The following is a 25864-nucleotide window of genomic DNA, read 5'->3' on the forward strand; positions in this document are numbered from 1 at the left end:
ACGGACTGGACATTCATGCTCTCAGTTGAGGTCAAACAAGGTCACCCTCCACCTTCTTGTTACAGCTCTTAGACTGGAAGTGAGCGTCCTTTTTGTGGTCTACTTAGTGTCCCATATGGGGCATTTCTGCTCTTTTTGTTAGCGATTCTACTGCTTACAATGGCCCACAATCATAGTGTTGAAGTGCTGTCTGCTGTTTCCAGGCCCAAGAAGGCTGTGATGTGTCTCATGAGCAAATACATGTTAGATAAACTTTGTTCAGGTGTGAGTTACAGAGCTGTTGGTTCTAAGTTCAATGTTAATGAATCAAAATATTTACTAAGGTGTCTAAACAGAAACACACAAAAAACAAGGTTATGTGTGGATCAGTTAACAAAAATGTTGTGACTAGAGGCTCATGGGAACCTAATCCTGTATTTCCCCTAGGAGCAATGGTTTAGTATTTGCTAGTTCAGAACACTGACATTATTCTATGAATAACAAGAATCAATCTGCACGCATGCACACGCACACACACACACACACGATGAAACACAGTAATATTATTTGAAACAGAACTTCTACCCCTATAGGACCCCCATGTCACCAGGATTGTCCCAATAACCCATGGACTTATACTCCTGAGTCCTTATAGGAGTTTGTTATGGACTGATGTTTGTGTCCTCTCAGAATTCATGTTGAAATCCTAACCCCCAATGTGAGATGGTACTAGAAGGTGCAGCCTTTGGGAGGTGATCAGGCCATGAGGTTGGGATTCGTGCCTTTATAAAAGAAACAGAGGAGAGCCTGCTTCCTCCCTCTCTGTTCTTCACGATGTGGAGACACAGCAAGAAAATAGTGTCTTGAAATCCTAAAGAGGGCTCTCACCATGAACCCAACCATGCTGGTACCCTGTCTCCCACTTCCAGCCTCCAGAACCGTGAGAAATAAATGTTTGTTGTTTAAGCCACTCGGTCTGTGCTATTCTGTTATAGGAGCCTGAATGGACTAGGACAGAGGTCCAGGGGAAAAATAAACAGGCAGACCAGAACCCTGTCTCCTTCCACTGTCTCAAGTTACCACCAGCAGGGAGGGTATGTTTCCTATTTCCATTCTTTTCAGACCAGAGCATGGCAAACCTGGAGAAATCTTCCTGTGTCCCTCCCGTGTCCACTCTCTGAGGGTCATTTGTGCAGCACTGAGGCCAATCTGCATAAACGTGCATAATGCACACAACAGACATGGACAAGAGTCACTCTCTTGGAAAATTCTAGTTCAACCACCCCACTCAATTATGAGTGAATGCAAGCCTGTGTGGTGATGAACAATTGTGACATATTTTAAAATATCTTAATGTACCAGGTTTGGGGCTTTAATCAACTTTGGCAGTAGACAGAATGAATCTTTATTTCCAAGGGGCAGCAGTGAGTCAAAGTCATTACTAAGCAGTGGGAAAGAAAAAAGACTTGATCAGATGCTTCTGCTTAGTGGAGTTTCCATGTTACCTTCTGCGGCCATAATCTGCCAGCTATCTCTTGCCCACTAGAAAATTATGATGTTTAAAAAAAAATACTTAACTCCTAGTTCTGTCCACTGCAGAGAACCTATGAACAAGGATCAATCCGGTAGCAACAAACCTCCCTAGCACCCAGACTGAGGTCGCTAAATAAGATGTTCCACTGGAAGCAATCAGGAATTCTTAAAGAAATGGCTGATTTGAGGTTTGAGGCAGGGAATGTCCAAGATGAACCTGGAAGCAAGGAGAGCTCTTAAGGTCACCTGGGGTCATATCAAAGACTGGGGCGGGGGGGGGAACCTGGAAGAGGTGAGACAATCTGAGGAACCATAACCTAGGAACTGTAATAGAGTAAAACACCTCAAATATGTCTGAATGGCTGAGTTTATCATTTTTATATAAATCCTTTGGAGAAAGCATGGAGATCAAGTCATGATTTTGAAAAGTTGCAAATAAAGCTACAAGCATTCATTCTGCCTCTCCCGTATATACTGTACTTCAGGGTAAGGGATAGTTGCCGAGGGAAGCTTCTCTTCATAAAGCATTCCAGCCATTCATGAAGAAGGAATGATAGAAGGTCACCTTTCTACAGCTCCTCATGAAAGTGGATCTAGGCCATGATGGTCAACAGCAGTTCATATCACAAGAAGAGAGAGAAACAGCTTCTATATACTACATAACTACATTATGCCAATTCTGGTTTTGCAAAAAAATAAATAAAAAATACAAACCAGGTTCTGATCGGCCTTCTAGATCCAACAACCACTTATAGGAAATATAGGAGACAGAAAATATGTTAAATGACACCAAGGGAATGCAACCAGCAGAAATCAGACTGTGACCCACAGGATTCCTGTAATCCACAGGATTCCTGTAATCCACAGGATTAACAACATGGTTTCTCCAACAGAGAGATTAAATGGGGAAAAAAAAAAAAAAAAGAAAGAAAGAGGGAAAGGAACCTCTAGGTTAAGGGACATATTTTGATTCTGATTCCTACAATTAAACTATAATTTGGGAAAAATTTTTTGAGTCCAAAAACAAAACAAAACAAAACAAAACTGTAGCAGTCTGATAAGATCAAACTGTAGAGTTAGTAAGACATTTATGGTTCAGGAGAAAGACTTGAGAGTAAGATCTGCTTTGAATCCTGCTTCACATTTGTTAACCTTGGAAAAGTCACCCAACCTCTCCTGGTCTCCGTTTCTTCCTTTTCTAAAATGGGATAACTGTGGCTACCCTGCAGGGTTTCTGTGGAAATTAAATAACACAACACACACAGAAACATTGTGGCAAGATTTTGTCAACTGTAACATATGTGTTCCATGATTAAACTGAGACACAATTGTATTCCAGGACGAAAGTTCTAAATGAAGAATGTTAACACGATGCTTCTGGGATCTGAAGCACTTACCTCTGGGGGTCCGAGGTCGAAAACTTCTTCCTATTCCCCCCCAAAAGAGATAGCACTACTGTATCTAAAAATAGCACTTATCCACACTCCCCACTGGCATGACTGACTTACCCGTGTCACAAACTTTATGCAGCAAGCACTTATCTTCTTCATTCCAGGTGTCTAAGTATTCATCTGGGCCACAGGGCAAGCATACACTTTCCGAGGTAGTAGTGCATTTAGAAGACATGTACTTTCCTTCAATTAGAAGAAAAAAAAATGCAGCAATGAAAAATAACCCCCAAAATAACAACAGAACAACAAAAATACAGCAATCTACTGGACCATTTAAATGACTGTGACCCCAGGAAGTCCCCTCACACAGTATGATACACGGGATGAGGCCATATATCAGTGATGGGCTCCTCAGGTCTCCCAGCTGGCTAAAATAACCTCTCCTAGGGGCGCCTGGGTGGCTCAGTCAGTTAAGCGTCTGCCTACGGCTCAAGTCATGATCCCAGGGTTCTGGGATCGATCCCCTGCTCAGCGGGGAGTCTGCTTCTCCTTCTCCCTCTGCCCCTCCCCCTGCTTGTGCACTCTTGGTCAAATAAATACATAAAATCTTTTTTTTTTTTAATTAAAATAACCTCTCCTAAACTTGCTGTGTCTATGGTCAAGGCCACCTTTTAGTTCATCTCAGTAAAAGATCATCCTTCCCACCCCACACCTCCGCTGACCAAGGAAAAGGATGATGGTTTTCAAACGTGCCTAAAAAACTTGAGGGGCAAGAATTTCATTTTACCCCTTCCCTCCCATCTTCAATATCCCCTCTACTTCAATTTGGAGTGTAAACTTCTTTTGTCCTACATCTACTGTGGGCCCTCGGTTAACAGAAGGACCAGAGTACCACACACACACACACATACACACACACACACACACACACCTGCACGCTCACAAAAATCACTGGTCTTGGTTCTGTACATCTGAGAAATATTTATAGCTTGAATATCTAAAGGATCTTGATGTAATGTAACCACCGTTTCTAGAACAATAAGTGAGTGAGGAACCTGCGGACTTTCACTGAGGCTGTAGAAATCCTCGGCTACATTCTGGCAATGCAGATAGGAGGAGGTAACCAGTCCACCTGCCTCTCAACAGGTATGTGAGAAGGTATAATAGGGTTTAGGCAATTTGCAGCAGCAAAAACTCCAGTATGGTTATTCCCCCCAGAATTTTTTCTGTAAAATACTTTTAAATTGCATTTTATATGTCAAAAGTTTGAATTGCAAAGTGCTAAAATAAGGTTTTTGGTTTTTTTTAAAACCTTGCTTTCTCAAGAAATAGTATTTTGGAAAACTGTATTCCAGCATACATTAAGTACTAGTTTCTGCAACTGCTTTTAAGTGATTTTTATCTATTGAAAGGTTTTTATCTTCAGGGTGACACACATTACTACCTGCCACTACCATAGAAAGTCTACACAATTTCTTTTTTTTTTTAATCTGGCAGGATTGAAATTATTCCTTGGATTAAAAAAATAAATAAATGAGAGCCCCACCCACTTTTGAGGAACAAGGAAAGGTGGCTCAGAAATACAAACCTGGTTCACATTTATTACAGCATCGTCCGAAATGCTCATAATGCCTCTCACGGGTACACGGAGGGGTGATCTGAAAAGTTACCTGAAGAGAAAATTGACATCAGGTAGAGATTTTGTACAAGTCCCTTCTGGATAAAATAAAAAGTGAATCACTGAATTCCATTTCTGAAAAGCATAAGAAAATACCATAAACAGTCCTGAAACTGCTCTGTGTGATATTACCTCCCCCCAAAATGTCACTTTCCTACACTACCCATTCCCCACTAAGAATGTATAAAGCCAACTGATACTGGCTTAAAAATCCATTAAAGCATTTAAAAATATTCTGGTTATGGGGCACCTGGGTGGCTCAGTCAGTTAAGTGTCTGACTCTTGGTTTCGGCTCAGGTCATGATCTCAGGGTCCTGGGGTCGAGCCCGGCATACTGCTCTGCGCTCAGTGGGAAGTCTGCTTGAGGATTCTCTCCCTCTCCCTCTGCCCCTCCCCCCGCTCATGCTCTCCCTCTCTCTTCCTCTCTCTCTAAAATAAATAAATAAGTCTTTAAAAAAATATTCTGGTTATGCTCATGGTAATATGATGGATTATGGTCACACGGTGGACAAATGCTCATCTACTTTGGTCACAAAATTGTAGAACACAAGGAGGACCCTTCATATATGTATTATATACCAGGGATGTCAAATTTGGTCTTACACACTTATCTCTGATTTTTAAAAAGTGTTTAATACTGCTTACCTTTTAAAATTTATTTTTTTAAAGATTTTATTTATTTATTTGAGAGAGAGAGAGTGAGAGAGAACATGAGAGGGGAGAGGGTCAGAGAGAGAAGCAGACTCCCCACTGAGCAGGGAGCCCGATGTGGGACTCAATCCTAGGACTCCAGGATCATGACCTGAGCTGAAGGCAGTTGCTTAACCAACTGAGCCACCCAGGCGCCTCTACCTTTTAAAATTTAAACATGCATAGGATTTTTTAAAGTGGGACAGCAAGGTGTCATAGGAACCCTGCAGGGTTGGAGCTCAGAGTCCTGGCTGAGGGAGTCCTCACCGCCTGCTGGCTGAGGGGAACCCCCCTCCCCGACAAGCTGCTTAAGCTTTTTGAGCCTGTTTCATTTCTGTATGATTCTAGTACAATATAATTTCCAAATCTGCCCGTCTACGTGAAACAAAACAAAACAAAAAGCCAAGTCCCCTGCAGTCACTCAGAGATTCTTATCACTTTGCCACAGAAAAGCTCTTCTCTGCATCAGCTTTTCCAGATGAGAGAAACAACAACAGTCCTGTTGACAGGCGGTCACGCTGGACACTGAGCAGTGCAACTAGCCGACCAGCTGGGCCTGGCTGAACAGACATCAAATGCTGCTGACCAAGGATCAAGTTCCCTGCTGGGTCTCAGGGATCCAGAGTTACAAACCTTGCCCTCAAGGGGCTTACACACACCAGGGGGTTTACTACCCTACCCTCCCCCCGCCCCCCTGCAGGGGCAGATGGGCCCCTACCTCAGCTGGAGAAGGTCAGGGAGTGTGTCCTAAGGGATGTGACAAGTGAGCTCAGTCTGCAGGATAAAGAGAAATCGGCCGGAAGAGGGAAAAGAAACTGGCAGGGGGAAGGTGGGGGAGGGGCATGGAAGACTACTTAAGACCATGTGAACAATTCAAACAGAGGCACTGGGGCCTGCAATGGTATGTGGGATAGGGGTGGCAACAGAGGCCCATTAGCAGAGTGGTGGGAGACAACACAGAGCTCACAGAGGGCTTCATTGGCATACTGGATTGAAGGTGTAGAAATAACAGAGCTTAGAAGAAGCCATGCATCCTAAAATACCTCAGTTACAGGAGGAAATTTTATTAAGAGAGCACCACACCCCAAAAACCCTAGGCTAGTTGAGTGGGGTGTGAGGGACACAGCCAACGTGGACCTCTCTGACCCCATCCTGGCCAGGCAAAGGGCTTACGGGGTGGGGGTGGGGGGGATGGGGCAGGGACAGTTACACTGAGGTCAATGAGAAGGTCAAATGTGTTCCTGGAGCCAGCTGTGTCAGGAAGGTTGTCTTTGGACCAGGTCGGGCCGACACTCCCCGTGGACACGGGATACTGCGAATTGGATGCTCTCCATGCCTTCACTGCAGGATGAGAGCTGAAGGACAAGAACAGTGAGCCCAGTGGAAACTAGCAAGAATGACCCAACAGAAATCACCCCTCCTTCCTCTTCTCTTTGTCTTTTTGTTTTTACAGGAATCCGCTTCTCCGTAGGCACCCCTTGTCTGCGTCTAGGACGGTACCGGATGCACGTGGAAGAAAGATGAGCAGAAGCAAAATGGTAAAGCTGAATGTGGTCAATGCAAATTTGAACAGATCGGATTCCTCTGAGCCTAATGATAAGCGAACGCTCCTGCCACGTTGATGACAAAGGCAAACAAGAGAAATATGTGGTTGGGCCTCATTTCAGATGATAAAGGTTATCAATTTCTTCTGACCCATATGAAAGTTGCAACAGTCTCTGTAAGATAAGCACAGGCTTTATGTTACACACAGAGAGGTTCTTTTTAGGGGAATTTGGTAAGAGGGCTACCCCATGTAGCGGCTGGCTGCTTAGCACGCTGTCAGGCTTCTGGCTATGTCCTGGGCTCCAAATCCTGGCTCCTGTTGAGCACCATCTGAAGTGAACAGGTGGACAATTTGTTTACCTGTTTAGGAGTGTGGCCGTGATCCACTCAACCCATTGTTTAACCCGGGGGTTTTACACCTCCTGGCAAACAGGGGGAAGTCTACTGATTCCAGAGGTGACCAGATGTCTCAGCATCTCCTAAACAGAGTTTCACAGACTGTTCCTTAGAACTCATCTCTCTCTCCTAAGCTTACTGTGAACATATAACTCACATAAAATTCACCCTCTGAGAGGGTACATGTCAGTGGTTTTCAGTATATTCACAGGGCCGTGAAACCACCACTGTTATATAATTCTGGAACATTTTTATCAACCCCAAATCGACATATCTACTTGACAGAGCTATAGGATTACAGATCTTTTAAGAAGCAGCACCAATTTTGCTACTGGAAAATCTGCAATGGTGAGGCAGAAAATTAAGGTATTAATCTAATTTGAGGTACAACTCAAACAGAATGTTATTTTGTTCTTTAGGCACATTATATACTTTGCAGTATGCCTTCAAACCTTCAAAATGGCAATGCATCTACAACTTAAAAGGCTACATTAAAGGAAATGTGTTTGGGGGTAAATAAAAAGAATCTGGAAAATTCTCTTTGAATGCCTGTACATTCAGGAGAAGGCAAGCCACGCCTTTGTCCTTTTTCCTCTTCCTTCCTAGTTCTCTCTACCAACTAACTTTCCCTCCACTTGCAGAGATGCAGCTCCAGGCTGAACCCTCGTACTAGAGGACTCTGCAGCTCCCCAGACCTGCGGCGGCTGCCTTGTGCTGGTCTCACTCCGATCCCACGCTCCACTCCCAGGAACAGGCTCCAGGCTGCTCTCTGAATCGCAGTACCTGTGTTTGAACGATTAGGAAATCCAGATCTCTGATTTGCTGGCCTGTCTTGTTTCTGCTGGTCCCCTGGGGACTTGTCTCAAGGTGCTGCAGGCCAGACTGGCTCTACCTGCCTGCCTCCCAGCTTCCAAGTCCCCGAGTCCTGCCTGCTAGGGCTTGGTTTCCAGTTAGCCTGCGCTAGATCTCCTTTATGCACTGGAGCTCCTGTATGCCAATCTCCTTCCGCCTGGATGCCTTGCCAGGTACATCCTTTGAATGCCATGTTTGGGTGTGAATGAATGGATGCCCACTAGCCCCTCCCAGTTCCATCCCTCCTTTTGCCTACAGATTTTGGTCCTGATGTCTACCATCTCACCAGGCCCCTGGAGTCCCTGCTGGTCCTCAAGCCTTCCCTTCCAACTGCTCAGAATTGGGGCCTAACTCCACCCTCCAAGACCAAGCTCTCAATGGTTGAGAGGTGGTGGCTGTTATTACTGATAGCAATGGTAGCAATTTGATAAAAAGCTGTTCCTGCTCCAGTGTTACAGAATAGGGGAATACGGACTAGGGGAATTTAGCCTAAGGCTGCAGTCAGTGGGGTGATTTCTTAGCCCACCTACAGTCTCCTTTTTTGCTCAAGATGCAAGAGCAAAAGGCTTTTGGTAACTGAATTGAGATACACAACCTTTTAGTCATCTAATCTTTTTTTCCCCAGTTCTCCTTTAAGAATGACTTGTTTCCTTCTAAAACAATAGAGCTTTTGAACCGTCGCTGTTTTCATTAAACAAATAAAGCGGAACCACTTTTTAAATTTCTAGTTATTAGGGGCACCTGGGTGGCTCAGTTGGTTGAGCGTCAGACTCTTGGTTTCGGCTCGGGTCATGATCTCAGGGTCGTGATCTCGGGGTCGTGAGTTCCAGGCCCATGTCCAGCTCCACACTCAGTACTGAGTCTGCTGGAGATGCTCTCTTCCTCTCCCTCCCTCTTCCTTCTCCCTCCCCCTACACTCCCACAGCCGCTCTCAAGAAAATGTCTAGTTATTAAATAAAGAATACAGTAACGTGACACAAAATTCAAAAGTAACAACAGGCTTTGGGGGAAGTCGCCCTGCCGCCCTTCTCCCAACCACTTCTCCTAGTAGGATCAGTGCGACCGTTCCCTTGTGCATCCCTGGGCAGGTGTAGGGGAGAACTGACCTGTGATCCACTGGGGAAACTATTCTACAAAACAACTGCTCTGGAGGCCAGCCTGGGATCAGGTCTGTTTGTAGCACTTGTGCTTGGGGAATACAATGGTTCTTATAAGTCTTAATGGGGGGAAAAAGCCAAAAAAACAGCCGTGGGGACGCCTGGGTGGCTCAGTCGTTAAGCGTCTGCCTTCGGCTCAGGTCATGATCTCAGGGTCCTGGGATCGAGCCCCGCATCAGGCTCCCTGCTCAGTGGGAAGTCTGCTTCTCCCTCTCCCACTCCTCCTGCTTGTGTTCCCTCTCTCTATATCAAATAAATAAATAAAATCTTAAAAAAACAAACAAACAGCCATGTATCGACAGGGTCCTACTACAGTTCTTATAACCTACTAAAATGAGGTCTGGCCCACAGAGTTTATGTCAACGAACCTTTGTTTTCTAATAGACTCCCCCTGAATTAATAAGGAACACTAGAGTCTGTTTATAGCAAATAGTCTTTATGTTGCCCACCCACCCGCATAAATTCCTTGGAAAGTCCTAAAAAAAGGAGTTAAAATGGCAAGACGATATACTTAATTCATTTGCCTTCTGTTGCTTGACTTTCTTGTATGTTTTGTGTCGTGTGTATGTTTTTTCCAAGGCATACAGGCTGCTGTTTATTTTGACAGACAACAAACTCGTCTTGAACAAGCACGTCCACAGCCGGTGCAAGGCTTTGGGAGGCAGGGGCAAGATAATAAATGGTAAATCAAGTTTCTCTTTATAAAGCTACATGGATTTATTTCCCAATGCAAAGCCATGTGGGGTCTAATTCTGAAAAAACCCGAAGCCTAGGAAACATGACCTCTCTGTCAGTGGAGCGACAGAGACCAGCGGGTCTCTATTTAGATCCTGTAGGGAAGGTTGACTTAAATATTTATTTTTTGTGCCGTTAAGCAACCCAATTGTAGTGAAAGTCATCATGAACACTAAAATTACTTTCTGGCCCTACTGAAAATTCATGCTGACATCTAACAAAGCAGAAAGAAGCTTGGCCCCTTCTGTCAGATCAAGGGGAAAAAGAACCCAACCCAGAAAAACAAATGAGGGATTTTCCATAGATTTTATTCTATAAAATATCATCCGTGACTATATTTGAGAAATTTGGCTATAATTTAAGTAAAGATGGTATCAAATTTCTGAATGTTGCAGAATTGAAAGATGTGGTTTTTGTTAAGAGAGAAACTATGAAATGTGAAACTAACACCTCACTTAATAGTCCTGGTGCCCTTGAGAAAAAGCATCTTGAAAGAAAGTCACCACTGAATACAAAGTACGAGGGACCGTGTCCCCCAGAACACCAAGAGACCTGGTTCATTAGCATGGTCTCACGCCAGGAAACTGTCTCTGAAGACTCTGTTTCTAGAAACAAACAAACAAACAAAAGATAACGGTGGTAAAGATGACTGAACAGAGCAGAGCAACCTAGCAAATACGGTTGCTCCTCGAGGGTTTCCTTGAGCGACTTTTTCTCCTAGCCGACTGCGAAGACAGGCCGGAGAGCTCTGAGTTTCTCCCCTCACAGACGTCTCAATTAGTGTGCAAAGCCCTCCGCCTCAAGATGTTCTGAGGAACCTTGGGGTCTTGGTCTTTTCTTAGTTCCTCTCCTCCAGAAGTTTCCAGATGCCGTACTCTGCTTTATCTGTCTCGATCATGGCACAGTCATACGTCTGTTGATTAAAAGAAAGCATCCTACCCTCATGCTTCTTGGTTAAAAGTTCATAACTAGAAGTAGAAATGACACAGCTGTCATTTGTAGCTCAGAGGTCCGATAAGACAGGTTTCTACAGAAAAAAAGAAAAATGAAATACTAACTAAAACAAAGTCTGATGTGCCAGCATGTAGGAATTCAGCAGAACAGAGGGAGGGGCCAGGAGAACACAGGAAGAGGGGAGCACGGGACTGGAAGGAAGGGTCTGGCCAGGCAGCCCCACTGGTTAGGACAGTGGGCTCCAGGACAGGATTCTTCCACCCAGTGCTCAGAACTGAGCTTCCCGTTTGGCTGGGATAGTAGAATCCTTGACATTGCTTTAATAAAACTGTCTACATTTCTACACTTTGAGGGCAAGGGGGAGGGCAATTCTAAGCCTCAGTCTTCTCACCTGTAAAATGGGGCTAATCATCGCACGCCTCCCACTGCAGTGAGGATCAGATGTGATAATCCATGTAAATGAGGCAGCAATACTCAGAAAAATTAAGGCTCTGCTTCCTCACGTTGAAGCTGAAGACCTCTCTAGTAACTGGCGGCAGAATGAAGTGAGGTAACCGATTTATTCACTCAGCACAGTGGTAGACCCCTGGCCAGTGGTCAGTGATGGGGGGCGGGGAATTCTGTGCACACCCAAGCAGGATTAGTAAGCATCCATTACTTACATCAGATCATTTCCTGAGGGGGTAAAGGGAAGACTGTCACCAGAAGGGGGGAAGAGGGTGGAGAAGAGAGGGTGGGGACCCACAAGAAAATTCTGAAGGCCCGCAGTCTCACTGAGTGCACCATCCCTGTTTACCTGTAACCCACCTATGACCAGTAAAGGTGATGGCACAGTATTTCATCTGGGTGACTGGAAAAAAATGTTGTTGTGGTGTTTTTAAGATTTTATTTATTTATTTGAGAGAGAGAGCATGAGCAGGGGGAGAGGCAGATGGAGAGGGAGAGTCAGACTCTCTGCTGAGCAGGGAGCCCAACGCAGGACTCAATCCCGGGACTCTAGGATCATGACCTGAGCCGAAGGAAGACGCTTAACCAACTGAGCCACCCAGGCGCCCTGAAAAAAATGTTGTTAATCAAAGAGGTTTATTTTTTTTAAAGCACATAAAGAAGTGCTTTCTCATAGGCCTGAAATCGTGACAAGTGGTCAGACTCATTTCAGTGGTTTTCTGTCTGGGGGTTCAGTCTGTGATACAGGCCAAGCTTGGGTGAGGGCAGAAACAGTTTACTCAGGGTGTCTGCTGATAAAGCGGCTGCTAGATTATATCTGTCAGTGATTTCTGTTAACTAGGACATAACTGAGTTATGACCAAATGCCCTTCTACACACTTACATTTTAAATAAACTTGACAGAATTTCAAGCTTAGAGATTTACAGAGTAGCAGACTCATTTTCCTTTTGTACAAACCAAAGCTTCACATTCCACACTTCAGAACATTAACATAGGCACTCATGGAGACAGTATGTTAGAAAGGCACAAACAGAAGGGGCAGCTTTTGGGGAATCCCCCATACACCCCAACAGATCACCTAGCATACTCCCCTCACCTGGGAGACATTGAGCTATGGGACACATTAAAAACTTGGAGACGCCCTTAAACCAGCCAGGTACGTGGCCCAAGTCATAATGGAAGTGGATACAGAGATACAGAGCGTCTAAACAGAAAACTCCCTGAATGTTCAAAATATAATTCATTTCACAGAAATACAGTTTACACACAACTCTTGAAAAAAAAATCTGCGAAAAGTGAGGCTCAAGTATTCTCTGATTAATTAACATGAAAAGATGTGTCTAGTTTGTTTGAGAGATTGTGAAGGACATTATGATGGTCACAGATACTCTGCTAATTGACCTGCTATTAAAGGATCTGGAATGGGGCACCTGGGTGACTCAGTCAGTTAAGCGTCTGCCTTCGGCTTGGGTCGTGATGATTCTGGGGTTCTGGGATGGAGCCCCACGTCGGGCTCCCCGTTCGGTGGGGAGTCTGCTTCTCCCTCTCCCTCTGCCTGCCGCTCCCCCCTGCTTGTGTCTCTCTCTGTGTCAAATAAATAAATAAAATCTTTAAAAAAAAAGGATCTGGAACAGGGGGCACCTGGGTGGCTCAGTCGGTTAAGCATCTGCCTTCAGGTCAGGTCATGATCTCAGGGTCCTGGGATCGAGCCCTATGACAGGCTCTCTGCTCAGCAGGGAGTCTGCTTCTCCCTCTCCCTCTGTCCTCCCAACCCCCATCCCGCTCTTGCTCTCTCTCTCAAATAAATAAAATCTTTAAAGCATCTGGAACATTCTAAAATGCATTTTATGAATATGTTTCCAGTGACAAAGAGGATGTAAAACTCAGACTCGAAGGGCATTCATCACAGCTGGTCAACTCCTACTGGTCTCACTGAAAATCATAAATATGAATCAACCCCCTCCCCACATAGAGACCACACTCCATAAAGGGGCTGTGATTCATTTACTTACTGTGCAAATAACAGAGTAAGGCCAGTCATTCCTTTGCCTGTCATTTGCTGTGCTTATGACCAGAAGACACATTCTGCTCTAGTCTAGGGTTTAATAATAGATAGCATCTATCTCTTTATTTATTTACTTTTTTTACAACAGCAATAACAGATAAAGCCTTCTGATTTTTTTTATTACTCTAAAAAGCTTCATTTTTTTATTTAGTTTTCTGACTCTGTGCTTGGGCCTTCAACACTTTCACAACAATTTTCTGCTCCTCGATAAGGAAAGCACGCTTGATCCTGTCACAAACACACCTAGCACACATGGAACCACCATAGGCCCTGCTGACGTGTTTTTTCGTTTTGGACAACCTCATAAGGACTTTAGGTCTCACAGCACAAACTCCTCGAAGTCGGCCTGGGCACATGCCACATGCAGATTTTGGTGCTTTCCCAACCTTCTTGGTATAAAGGTAAACGATTCTATTACCAGGGGTTCGGGACAGCCTAGTTTTGTTAGAGGCTGTTTTATAGGACAGCCTACGACGGTAGGTCAAACGCTGGACCATTCTGAATGCCTATGGACGCCGTCCCCGGAAGAGAGCATCTATCTCTTTAAAAGCTCGGCTATCAGCAGACTTTCAAAGCCGTCTTTACTGAGCCCTCACATACTTGGGCAAAGGGTTGGCTGGGTGCAGGACTAAAGAAATTAGCCCATCCCTGGCCTCTCAAAGTGTTTAGCACCGGACACAGGCACAGACAGACAACTGTCATAGAGACCCACATGACCACACAAGAGCTGGTCCATGTACTGGAAAGATCCAAGTCCCGCTAAGTCCCTGGATTTGGCCCTCCCTGGTCATGGGCAGGGAAGGAGAGAGAGCAGGGCCTGGGCTACATCTTCCCCAGCTCCAGGACTGGGAAGCAATCATAGAGGGAGGTGCACAAATCCCGGAGGGCAGGGGTGAGGGGTGCAGCCAGAGCAGGGAGAAGTGAAGGCTGGTGCTTGGGCAGGTGGAGGGAGACAGAGGAGGGAGCAGTGGGAGCCCGGGGGAGAAAGAGAGTGTCCTTGCTTATAGTCCACAGAGAAGACTGACAATAAAATGCCATCTGGGGGTGCCTGGGTGGCTCAGTCGTTTAGCGTCTGCCTTAGGCTCAGGTCAGATCCCAGGGTCCTGGGATCGAGCTGCACATCGGGCTCCCTGCTCAGCGGGGAGCCTGCTTCTCCCTCTCCCACTCCCCCTGCTTGTGTTCCCTCTCTCGCTGTCTCTCTCTCTCTGTCAAAAAATGAATAAAATTTAAAAAAAATAAAAAAAAAACAAATGCAATCTGGTTGTAATGACTATGATGAAAGAAATAAAACCGGGTGAGGTGATGTGATGAGCTCAGGAGGGGAACCTGGGGTCAGATGACATTCAGTGGAGACCTGGATAAAGGGAGGGAACAAGCCAAGTTCACAGCGTGTCAGGAGGAGGAGTATTGCCTGTGGCCATAAGGAACATTTGCAGAAGTCCCAGAGTGTGAAGGGCTTGATCAGGAAGAGCAGGAAGGCCCCTGTGACTGGTGCAGTGGGGGGGGTGGGGGGTGGGGGGGTGGTATAGGAAGTCACACAACTCATTACATAATCACCCAGATCTTGAGGTAATACACCCCCGCAGTGCCCGGACTGTGTGGTACTGACTGTAGGCTCCCATCCGACAGTGACTGACACCATCAAGGTTTAAATAATTAGCACTTCATGCTATTTTCATTACCAGGCAGGAATTACAACATCTGCCATAAGAGGTGGAAATTTTTTTAAAAATTTTAGTTGTGATAAGATGCACATAATGTAAAATTTACTATTTTTGTCATTAAAGATTTATTTTTATTTGAGAGAGAGAGAGACAGTGTACACAAGTGGGAGGGGCAGAGGGAGAGGGAGGGAGAATCTCAAGAAGACTCCCCGCTGAGGTTGGAGCCCCCTGCGGGACTCGATTCCACCACCCTGAGCTGAAATCAAGAGTCAGATGCTTAAGCAACTGCGCCACCCAGGTGCCCCAAGAATTTACTATCTTAACCATTTTGCCGTAAGATTTTTTAGGATTAAATATTATGCACAGAAAAAAAAAAAATCTGACTTAGGTCAGGTGTGATTAAAAAAACACCTCAAAAACGCAGAGTAACTTATGGCCTATTCGATGTCTTGACATACTGGTCATTTTGACTCAGCAAGCATTCAACAACTGACTTCATCAGCTATCTTGGAAGGTGCCGTGTGGCCCCATCAGCCTCGTCCCCTGAACCACCTGGGTTCCAGGTGTGCTCCTTAAGGAAAACCAGGAGCACTGCACTCACTTGGAAGGGGCCCATCAAAGCTCTATTGATTTTTGCTCAACCCTCTTCCTTACTTTCCTCACAATACAGTCATTATCTCTGTTTCTTGAAAAGAAAACATATGGCCCAAGGGAAAATGAAGAAACAACCTTGCATTTCAAAACTTCAATTTCAAGTGTCTTTGTCTTCCAGACAGATAAAGAGGGAAACAAGTTCTCTACTTGAAAGGAAAGTGCAAGGACCCTTTGTTTCCTAAACACAGTAATTAGATGGCTTTGACTTGTCTTTATATTATCACCCAAGAGGCTCCGGTGAATGCCGCTTTATTCTCCCAGTGCCCAGCTTTTCTTTCCCTTTTCTTTTTCTTTTCTTCCTTTCTCTCTCTCTCTGTCTCTTTCTTTCTCTTGCCATTCCTGATTTTTTTTTAACTTGTATTCGTTTGAGATGAGAGCTACTTTTCTCTTCTTTCCTTAAAGTCAATGACCCCTGTGCTTCCAAGAGCGTGCTGGTCTGCTGAAGCCCAAGGTTCATTCTAGGCCCTGCCTTCATTCTGGGGATGCACCAAGCTAATAAGACCACTATCCCCCAACATGGCCAGAGAAGGAACTAGATGGTCCCTGGCCCTCAGAATGAAGTCCAGTGCTCTCAAATGTGCATAGAATCACCTGGAAATCTGATGAAAGTGCAGATTCTGATTCAGTAGGTCCGGGGCAGGCCCTGAGATTCTGCATTTCTAACAGGCTCCCGGGTGCTGCTGTGGCTGGTCTCCGTGTGGCAAGGTCAGAGATTACGTCAAAGACCAAGATCCAGAACTTTCTCATATCCCCAAATACCACACAGTCATCTCCATCTACATAAGGATGTTGAGAACCACCTCTCCCATTGCTGGATGCAGACACCATTTACCTTGAGGGGGAGTGAAGGAAGAATTGGCCCTTACAAAACACCTACTGTGCGTGAGGCACTATGCTGGAGGCTTTTCCTTTCTTTGACTTCCGGCATCCTCACAAAGAGACGGAGTGACCTGCTCAGACGGTTAGTGATGTAGCGAAGGCATGTAGCAAAGGCTCAGATTCTTGTTAAAGTGACGAATAATTCTTCCTGAAGGGCCACTGGGATCTCCTAACTTCCCTTTATAGAAGACATAATCATTTCCTACTAGTTCTGGATCAAACTCGAACTCCCAAGCATGGGCTTGGAAGAGTTCCACCAATTTGGGGCAAAATTAGAGCTACCCTGGGGAAGGGGGTTCCAAAATCAAAATCAGAAATCTCTTCCTGGGCTCAAATTCTCTTTTCTAATCGGGACAGAACACAGGTCTGCTGAACTGGCCTAGCCTCATGCCCGGCGCTCCGACCCGGGAATGCGGGGCCTCTCGCCCTTTTATGAGGTCACTCTACATTCCCTGTCCAGGCAGAGCGGCCGGGTGCTCATGCCCCCTGCACTCCCTGGCCTGTGAGGCTCACTCTGCACAATTAAGATGACAACCACTCAGCTGTACATTCTGATCCTTTGCTCATTTGTAATTTTACGCATAAATCGGACCTTGACGGCCTGGTCACAGGGACCCCAACTGGGCCATGGAAAACCTGAGCTCATCGGAAGGGGGCAATGTTTTATGATTTCATTTAAAAAATTTAAAACCTTGTAACCATTAGAAATTAATGAGTTAAAGTTTAAGACAGAGATTCCAGTTGTGCCCCCCGCCCCCGAATTTAATTGCCCCTGTATCTGACACTCCCTTGTCAGAGGTTTGGGGTCCGTGTCTAGGTTTCTTGCTACTGTGCATGGTAATACAAACCCCACTAGAGGCTCCCTCTCTCACTCCAAGGGAAAGCTCAAGACCTAATGGTGACCAGGGGCTGTGTACGTTCTGACTGTCTTTTTGTTTGGAACTTTTCTCCTACTGCTTAGGGCAGAGACTTTTACGGCACTGAAAAACAGCTGTCATTAATAGGAAGGATTTAGATGCATGCCATGGTAGAGACGTCAAAATTGGAGTCAGGTCATTTGGGCCAAGAGAGGAGTCCCCAGATTCACTGTAATTATAGTAATGCTAAGACATACAGAACCTTTAAAGAGATAATAGAGCTACATTCAGCCTGTCTCCCCTCCAGCCCACCTCATCCAGCACAGAGCCGGGCAGGTGGCAGGAGGGGGACACACACAGGACGGTGACCTGTCCTGGCAGGAGCAGAGCGACGGTCCGGTGTACTCCCGGTGGGGGGAGCACAGAGGAGTCAGAGATGCCTCTGCATCAGGAAGTGGCCGAGGTGATTCAATATGTCACATTTCTTTTCCTCCTGAGTCAGGGATCAACTGGCCCACGGACGGACGGATGGACGGACGGACGCTGTGCTGGGTGTTCGGGGTGCCGGTTTAAACTTGGCTGGCCTTAAAGTCACAGCATTTTTCTTTTTGCATAACAACAGTTAACCAAAGAAAACCCTCACGAGTGTGCACCCTGGATCCTGGTTATGGTATTTCCAGAAACACTAAAAAGCTTGCTTCTGTCCTAGCACACCTAGAGGGTCTTGTTCCCATCCCCACCGGGTCATGCAGTCGACTGCATAAGCACCTTCCCTGAGCGGGGTAAGGCCATGTCACTGGAGGGGACCCTTGGGAGGAGTTCCAGCTGGACCACTTATGAGCTGTGCAACCTCTCCCTCCTGCTAAAAGTGGAGTGAGGATTAGAGAGAATCCATGTAAAGCACCAAGCACATCCTGGCACATGATGGGGGGAGGGGGGATTCAACAAATGGCAGGTGTTTTTAATATAACCGATCCTATACTATTAACTTAGAGCTGAGCTCAAAACCTTTTTAGGGAATCCCAGGGTTTCCAGCAGTGGTTCTCAAGCTTCCTGGTGCATCGGAATCCCCCGGAGAGACTGTTAAACTGGATTGCTGGGCCCTGCCTCCAGAGGTTCTGATTCGGTAGACATGGGGTATGGCCCAGGAATGTGCATTTCTAAAAGCTCCCAGGTAGGGTGGATGCTGGGTCCAGGGACCACAGTCTCCACAGGGTAGAGTCCCAGCTCCTGAGGTTTGTCCACACAGCTCTTCACGACTAACCAGCTCATGCCCCCTCCTCTGCCAAGCCGGCCTGATCTTTTCCTGGTCTCTCTAGCCAGCCCTGGACTCCAGACATCAGGACCGGACTCAGTTTTCCCCTGTGTGCTCTGCCCCTTCCCCTGCTGCCTGCCCTCAGAAACACCCCCACCCTCTAGGACCAGGTCACGAACTACCTGCTCCCGTGCACCTGCCCCACCCCGTGCTTCTGGCCATCTTGCGTGTTCCTCTTTTGTGGGGCTTTAGACCCTCGTAACTGCAAGGAGTGCAGACTGTCCAGTCTTGTCTGCCCTCCTAGATGGGGAGCGTTCCGGGTCACGGGCAGTGTGGCAGGCGTCTGGCATTTTCCATGGGGTCTTCTGGACTTTTGTTTGTGTGTTTGTGGGGTTTTGCCACTAAGTACAAAATCAGGATCCACTGGATTGAAAGGAAAAAAAGCTGGCAGATAGGTTAAAGGAACCAGAATGAATAACTCTGGGCAGAGGGAAGTTGTGGGTAACAATATTCAACAATGGAAACATTAAAATAAAGAACATTGACCAACTGATCTTTACCCCTCTGAAAGAACAAATTTGAGGAAATGGGGTCAAATTGTGACATATCTGATTTAGGTCTGCTATAGGGAAGTTCCTGATATTGGGAATTATTAACAGTGAACTGGATTAGCAAAGGCGGATGTGAATAATCTCTACTCTCCTCTAAAGTGGAACAGATTCTCAACCGTGAAAGTTTTAAATGTGATGTTGCTTTTATATCTTGGGTACAAAGTTGAGAGGAGGGAAGGGCTCTTTACAGGTTTCTTCTAACTGGATATGGGTTTGGCAGCTGTTTGTGTTACTTAAGGATACACACTGCTAAGTTTGCTGCTAACTGCATTACAAAGAGTAACATATTTTTTTTTTTTTAAATCAATACCTTAGGGAAGTGGTTGGTTTTCCCTCTGGGGGGGGTGTCATGAGAACCCACATGTGCCAACCCTGCAGGGCTAGTAGGATTTATGCAACACCGCAGTCCTCTCTTCCCACTTGCCAGGTTTAACCATCACATTCACGAAAAGCTAGAGAGTTTTTCTTCCTCATTTTTAATGGAAAGTCTTCAAATTTCTGGTGGTGGGAGGAAGTGGCTCTTGCACTCTCAACAGTGAACAGGAAATGTAATAAGTTATTATTACTCTGATAAACTGGAAGGATAGTTTTTGCAGTCAGTTCTTCCTTCCACTTTGAAACCTGGCAGCTTTCTGACCATGCTGGTGCCAGACGGGCCTCTGTGTCACCTGCTCAGATAGATTTTTTTTTTTGGTGGGTGGGTGGCGGGGGAGGCAGAAGGGAACTGGGCAGAGAGAAAGGGAAACGCTCCTCTGTGGCGCTAGCAATCCACTGGGAAAACGTGTTTCGTGTGAGCGAAAGGGGTTTGCTGAGCCATAGTTCCAAGGTAAACACTGCTTCTATTCAGGGGCAGGTGACATATTTAAGGCCAGTGCAGGAAAACTGAGGGTCAGGTCACACCTGCTTTAATGATGGACCCTCTGGGATCCCTGGCTGCTTATCTCTCTTTAGTCCTGAGTTTGAGAGTTTTGATGTTGCCTACATCCTGAACTTCTGATTCAAAGACACCTTTAGGTCAGGAAATGGCTCTAAATTCCAGAGCACACAAATTTCCATGGATCCCAGGGCCTTGGGGCTCTTAGCTTGTTTACCTTGCTGGGGTGTGAAGAATTTTTGTCTCTGCCTTACAGTAAAATAATCCAAAGCAGCTGGGATTCAATGGCCTAAAATTCATCCTCCTTTATTGCTGGTTTAGGGAAAAGAAAAAAATCCTTCTTTACTTGAACCTGAGACAGAAATCTCCTTAAATAGCTGTGAGAAACACAATTCAAATGGTCAGCTATTTTACTCTGACATCTATCACATCTTTTTTTCTTTTTAAGTAACTGGTCCAACCACATCCTTTGCCCCTGTATTGTGGGCGCCTAGCACAGCTCGGCTGGCTCTGAAATCACTCCTGCACTTGGCTTCTCCTTTCTTTTGCCACTACACCGACCTGATTCAAGACTTTACTAGCTCTTCCCCCAAACCAGGGCAGTGGCGTCCTTACTGCCCCCTGGACCCACCCCCGGACACCCTTCCCCGTAATGCGCAAATCTGATCATGACTCCCCAGCGCACAATGCAGCAAGATAAAATCTGAACTCTTTTGCTTGCATATAAGACCCTGGAGTGCTGGCTCACTCTCCCTCCCTCTCCCACATGCCTTTGGGAGTCCAGGAGTGCTGTCCTTTTTAGAGTTCCCTGAAAACACTGCACTGTCATGTCTCCTGGCACCAGCCACCCTTGGCCCCCCAGACCAAACGCTGCCCTCTTGTCCCTCCTTCTGAGCTTCAGACGTACACGACTGGATGGTAAGGAAGAAGGAGATATTCTTTCAGGCAGGTTAAAGCACTCTTTGTCCTGGGTGCCCACCACACATGGAAAAGGCTCTCAGTAAACAGGCCTCCTCTAATCCTCTGGGTGCAGGTCTAGCTGTGTGCCTCCTGGAGAAGGGGGGGCGGGCTATGTCCCTGGTCTCTGTCTCCCCAGCCTGTTGCAGAGTGTCCGGCATGCCGTAGTAGGTGCTCACTTTGTTGAAATAAATGAACACAGATTCAGTGTTATTTCTCACTCTTGGGTTCCCTGTCCTGAATGTGGCAGCCCGCAGACATCAAAGGCTGAAAGAGGAGGGGCCCACACAGCAAATACAGATATCAAGTGATCAGCACACATCCATAAAGAATGACGGGGGGCAGGGGGGGTTCTGCCGTTTCTCACGGCAGCACCCGGCAGCCCTTGACTTCGGAGACAGAGGGGAAGCCTGCCAGGGGCACACGGGCAGGTCGGTCTTGCTGCAGGAAACAGACTGAGCTTGTCTCTCAGAATGAGGACAGAGATGTGGGGCTGTGCTTAATCTCACTCGCCGCCCACGCGGGGCTCAACCTCAAAAGCTCACTAAGGGGCGCCTGGGTGGCTCGGTTGGTTGGGCGACTGCCTTCGGCTCAGGTCATGATCCTGGAGTCCCTGGATCGAGTCCCGCATCGGGCTCCCTGCTCGGCAGGGAGTCTGCTTCTCCCTCTGACCCTCCTCCCTCTCATGCTCTCTGTATCTCATTCTCTCTGTCTCAAATAAATAAGTAAAAAATCTTTAAAAAAAAAAAAAAAGAAAAAAAAAGCTCACTAAGAACTTCAGACGGACCAAGTCTTTTGTTTTGCTGAAGCTCCCTGTCTCCATCTTGGTTTCTTCGGGCTCAGTGTTTTGCGGGCAGAAAGAATGAAATGAGTTTCTAGAGGTGGATCCTATGGGAAGCCCACTCATTGAAAGCAGAGGGAAACACAAAGAGAAAGGGAATGACTTCCTACCAACCAGGTGGAGAACATAACGGTGTGGTGCTCCGAGGGAGAATCACCTGCTGGGCAGAATGCTCCCCAGGCCAGCTCTGGATGCCTGGAGGTGAGGCCAGGTTGTCTTAGGCTCAGTCAGGGGTGCTTCCCTGTGGACTGGGGTCAGGATGCTGCAGGGAGATAGCAGACAGGCCACTGGTTGTCTAGGGAGGCCACCTGGCCAGGCAGGTAGGTGCCCTTGGGAGTGAATCACCTGGAGAGCCGTACCAGCAAAAAAACAAAACAAACAAACAAAACAAAAACCAAACCAAACCAAGACAAAACAAAAATGGCCTAGACAACATTCCTAATCCATTGGACACACCAGGACACACCGTGTGGGAAAAACACTAATGTTGTTTTCCCCTGTACTTCAAAAATAGGAAAATACAATGAGGGAAATTTTAATACTGACATGGCATATAAAGTTCACACAGCGCCTTCTTAACACAACACTCTCTGCAAAGGAGGCCCTGGTCTGGAACTCCCCTTTCCATGGCCTCATAAAACACTGATTTACTGACCTTCAAAGATACACCTTTATTGTTTCAGTTTTCCTGGTGTAAGAATTTCTGGTAGATAACTGAAAAAGCAAGCTCATATTTCCTTATCAACACAGAGAATGTGTTTATATTACAGATTTGTCATTTTGGGGGCGGGGGGAGTAGTGGGAAGGAAGTAACAGGCGAGGCATTTGAAATACTTGTTATCAACAGAATGGACTAAAAGACCACTGATCTACATGTCTGTGGTTCTCCAAACAAAGTATTAACATATAGCCAAGTCTTCTCTCTAGGATGGGAGGGGGCAGGAAGACAGCAAGCAGGTGCCTATCCTACAGCCTGGAGCTCCACTCTAGGGGATTTCCTCCGTGGGGTCTCCCCACAGGCTTTTCCAGGGCCCTGTGGCTTATCTGTCTGATCAGTCTACCTTACCACCTCAGCAAGGGCCATACAAGAGCTATCTCAAAAACTGTAAATGTTTGGGGCGCCTGGGTGGCTCAGTCGTTAAGCGTCTGCCTTCAGCTCAGGTCATGATCCCAGGGTCCTGGGATCGAGCCCCGCATCGGGCTCCCTGCTCGGCGGGAAGCCTGCTTCTCCCTCTCCCACTCCCCCTGCTTGTGTTCCCTCTCTCGCTGTGTCTCTCTCTGTCAAATAAATAAATAAAATTAAAAACAAAAAACAAAAAACTGTAAATGTTTAATGACTTGTCTGTTGTGGGTTTTCCTGAATTAAGTGCTTTGTACTATCTGTAAAGTCATTAAAAAAAAACAACAACCAACGTGGGTTGTTTTGGTTTGTTTTTTCAAGATTCCTTTGGGCCTGAACCACTCACACCACCCTCTCGACTAGAGAGCTTTCCTTCCCCAACAGCTTCTTGGCATCAATCCCTCTTTGACCCTTGATTTCCCATCTATGCTGCAAAGACCACTTCAGAAAAAAAACCCCTCCTGCAGACGTCCACCCTAATTGCTCTAGCTGCACTCTTTCCCTCCTTCCCTCCGCCCCCACTCTGCACTTCCGTCATCACGTGCTGCCTTATTATTATTACAGATTCCCCTGTCTAGTCCTCTGACTAGACAGTGGCCCGTGAACGTAGTTGTCTTCGTCCTGTTTCTCACTAGCACGGTGTGGGTGTCGCAGGCCATAAATCTTTGTTGGCCTAGGTCTGAATGAATCTGCCCTTAGGTCGTAGATAACTGGGGACAAACATGGCTAATTCCAGTCAGTGACCTTAAGGAAAACAGCGAGCTTCTCTATTTTCTTACTGGGAATAAACAGCAGAACTATTAACATAAAATCATAAAATGTTTTTATCGGTGGGCAAACACTGAAAACAAATTCCCTCCCAGATACGAGCAGAGATCTAATCACAGGAACGTTTTAAAAGGCAAAACTTTCAGCCTTCCAGGGACGTTTCAATCTATCTACCAGAATGTCAATGAAACAAAATACAATACTTGTAGACAAAGCACTTTCTAGAAGCTGGCTTTGCCAGCGATTTTACAAAACCAACACGCCCTGCCTCTCACTAAGCCGCTCTTCAAGCCTTGCCCAGGGTGTGATAACTAACACCAGTGGATTGCCAATGCCATTCCTTTTTTTTTTTTTTGAACGAATGAACCGGTTGGCCAAAGAAGCAATGAAACACTCAAGAGAACCACATGCCACAGCTGAACATACCACGTTACCATCTGGGGGTAATACTGCCACTGTTCCAACACCCAGCCCCGCCTTTCAGAATTAATGGATTTCCACTGGTGGGACTGGGCACAGACTTCTATCATTTGATTAGGACTGTCGTAATATCATTGGTTTCCTGTTTAGGTATGACTCAAAACTGCACCTAATTCGAGTGGCCAAAAGGGAAAGGGAGGGGAAATAGCACTTGCTGAAAGCTAGCTCCAAAAAAATAAATTTGTTTTCATAGCATCTGCTGTTCATATTAGAACCTACGGCGTCGAACGAATAGATGTATGTATGTAGTTTTTGCAAGAGCAGCGTGAGATGCTTTTTTGGAACTGCAGAGTGGGTAGGTTTTTCTCAGGTGGCTAACCGTTCACCGGCACCCTGGTCCTTTAGTTCAAATAAGGTAGCACCCTGTCCAACCTGTCGAGCACTTCATTAAGCAACACCTGACCTGCTTAAAATGAAAAATTCCATTAGGTTTTTCCGCCTTCTTTTCCCTCCGCCATTCTAAGAGACCCATGCCCATAGGAGCGGAATAGAATGAACCTTCACGAGAGTTTTCTGCTCCAACCTACAGCATATTCCTATTATTTTTGTCCAGACTTTAAATCCCAAGCCAGCTCCCCCCCCCCTCGCCGCCGCCGCCGGCCCATCTCTCACCCCAAACACAGCTCTACAAGTGCCTCTCCCGTCTTCACGGGTTCTGGGCCATTCTGCGGAGCCCCTGTCAACAACAGCCTCAGCCAACTGTAACAGAAGGGAAATCTGAAACTGCCGAAACCATGAAAACCACCACCATTCACTCTTCCCTCTGAGGAACTTCCAAGCATACAAGGTTTTTATACTGCTTGCGCGCTCGGCTTGCTGCACTACAGCTCTCCTCCAGGAGGTCAGGAAATCAGGAACCAGCTTTATTTATTGGCAACTGTGCTGAGTGATGTGGTAAAGAAATTTCTTTCTGAGCAAACCAGGCGGCAACAAGGATCTGAGAGGATGTTCATCTTCTGGCACGCTGAAGCCTCGCCCTCCCGAGGCAAAGGGCGGACGGCCCCCGTGGGGAGCCCCAGGTGCATCCCGGGCTGGGGAGCCCCAGAAGGGCTGGCAGCAGCGAGGACGAGCCCCGCGCCGCTGGGCATGCCTGCCATCGCAGCCCCAGCCCGGGCTGAGCTCGCGCACAGCGGGGCTCAGTTTCGGGCTCCCCCCACGCCCCGGCCCCCCGCCTGAAGCACCCCATGGGCCTTGGTTTCTCCAACTGCAAACAGTATTCTGTCCTAAGGTCATCAAAGTGTTTCCAAGGACAAGTGATTCTATGGGCATTCTATTGGGTGGACCTTAAGCTGTCAGTGGGGAGAGTCGGAGGGGAGGACGAGACAGAAAAAACAGAAGGGGAGGGCATAAAAAGAAAATCTTATGTCAGATTCTGTGGCAGTTTCCCGCAGAAACTGCCAAATTCGGTTTCACTGCGCGCTCTAGACATCCAGGTGAGGCGACGAGCCTTGCTCTCTCGTCTTCAGGTGACCAACGAAACT

The 25864-nt window shown here is 46.5% G+C and overlaps 1 protein-coding gene and 1 pseudogene across 4 annotated transcripts in view; both read right to left on the minus strand.

The window, feature by feature from the left end:
* TNFRSF11A (TNF receptor superfamily member 11a) overlaps positions 1-25864 on the minus strand; it is a 58213-nt gene that overhangs the window by 31733 nt on the left and 616 nt on the right. For 3 of the 4 annotated variants that reach the window (XR_014139561.1, XM_081801075.1, XM_081801074.1), the window contains exons 2-3: positions 4492-4573; positions 3021-3146 (exon numbers count right to left, since the gene is read on the minus strand). Coding sequence is in view for 3 of the 4 variants with exons in the window: in XM_081801075.1 (XP_081657201.1) it covers positions 3021-3146; positions 4492-4573 (208 nt within the window). In the remaining variant the exon portion in view is untranslated. Of the gene's footprint in view, positions 1-3020; positions 3147-4491; positions 4787-25864 lie in introns of those variants that run through there. The other variant, XM_081801076.1, reaches the window with a different exon arrangement.
* On the minus strand, positions 13515-13965 carry LOC102735444 (large ribosomal subunit protein eL34 pseudogene; annotated as a pseudogene).

The sequence above is a fragment of the Leptonychotes weddellii genome, chromosome 13, assembly GCF_054177405.1.
Source record: "Leptonychotes weddellii isolate Sample4059 chromosome 13, ASM5417740v2, whole genome shotgun sequence".
Lineage (NCBI taxonomy): Eukaryota > Metazoa > Chordata > Mammalia > Carnivora > Phocidae > Leptonychotes > Leptonychotes weddellii.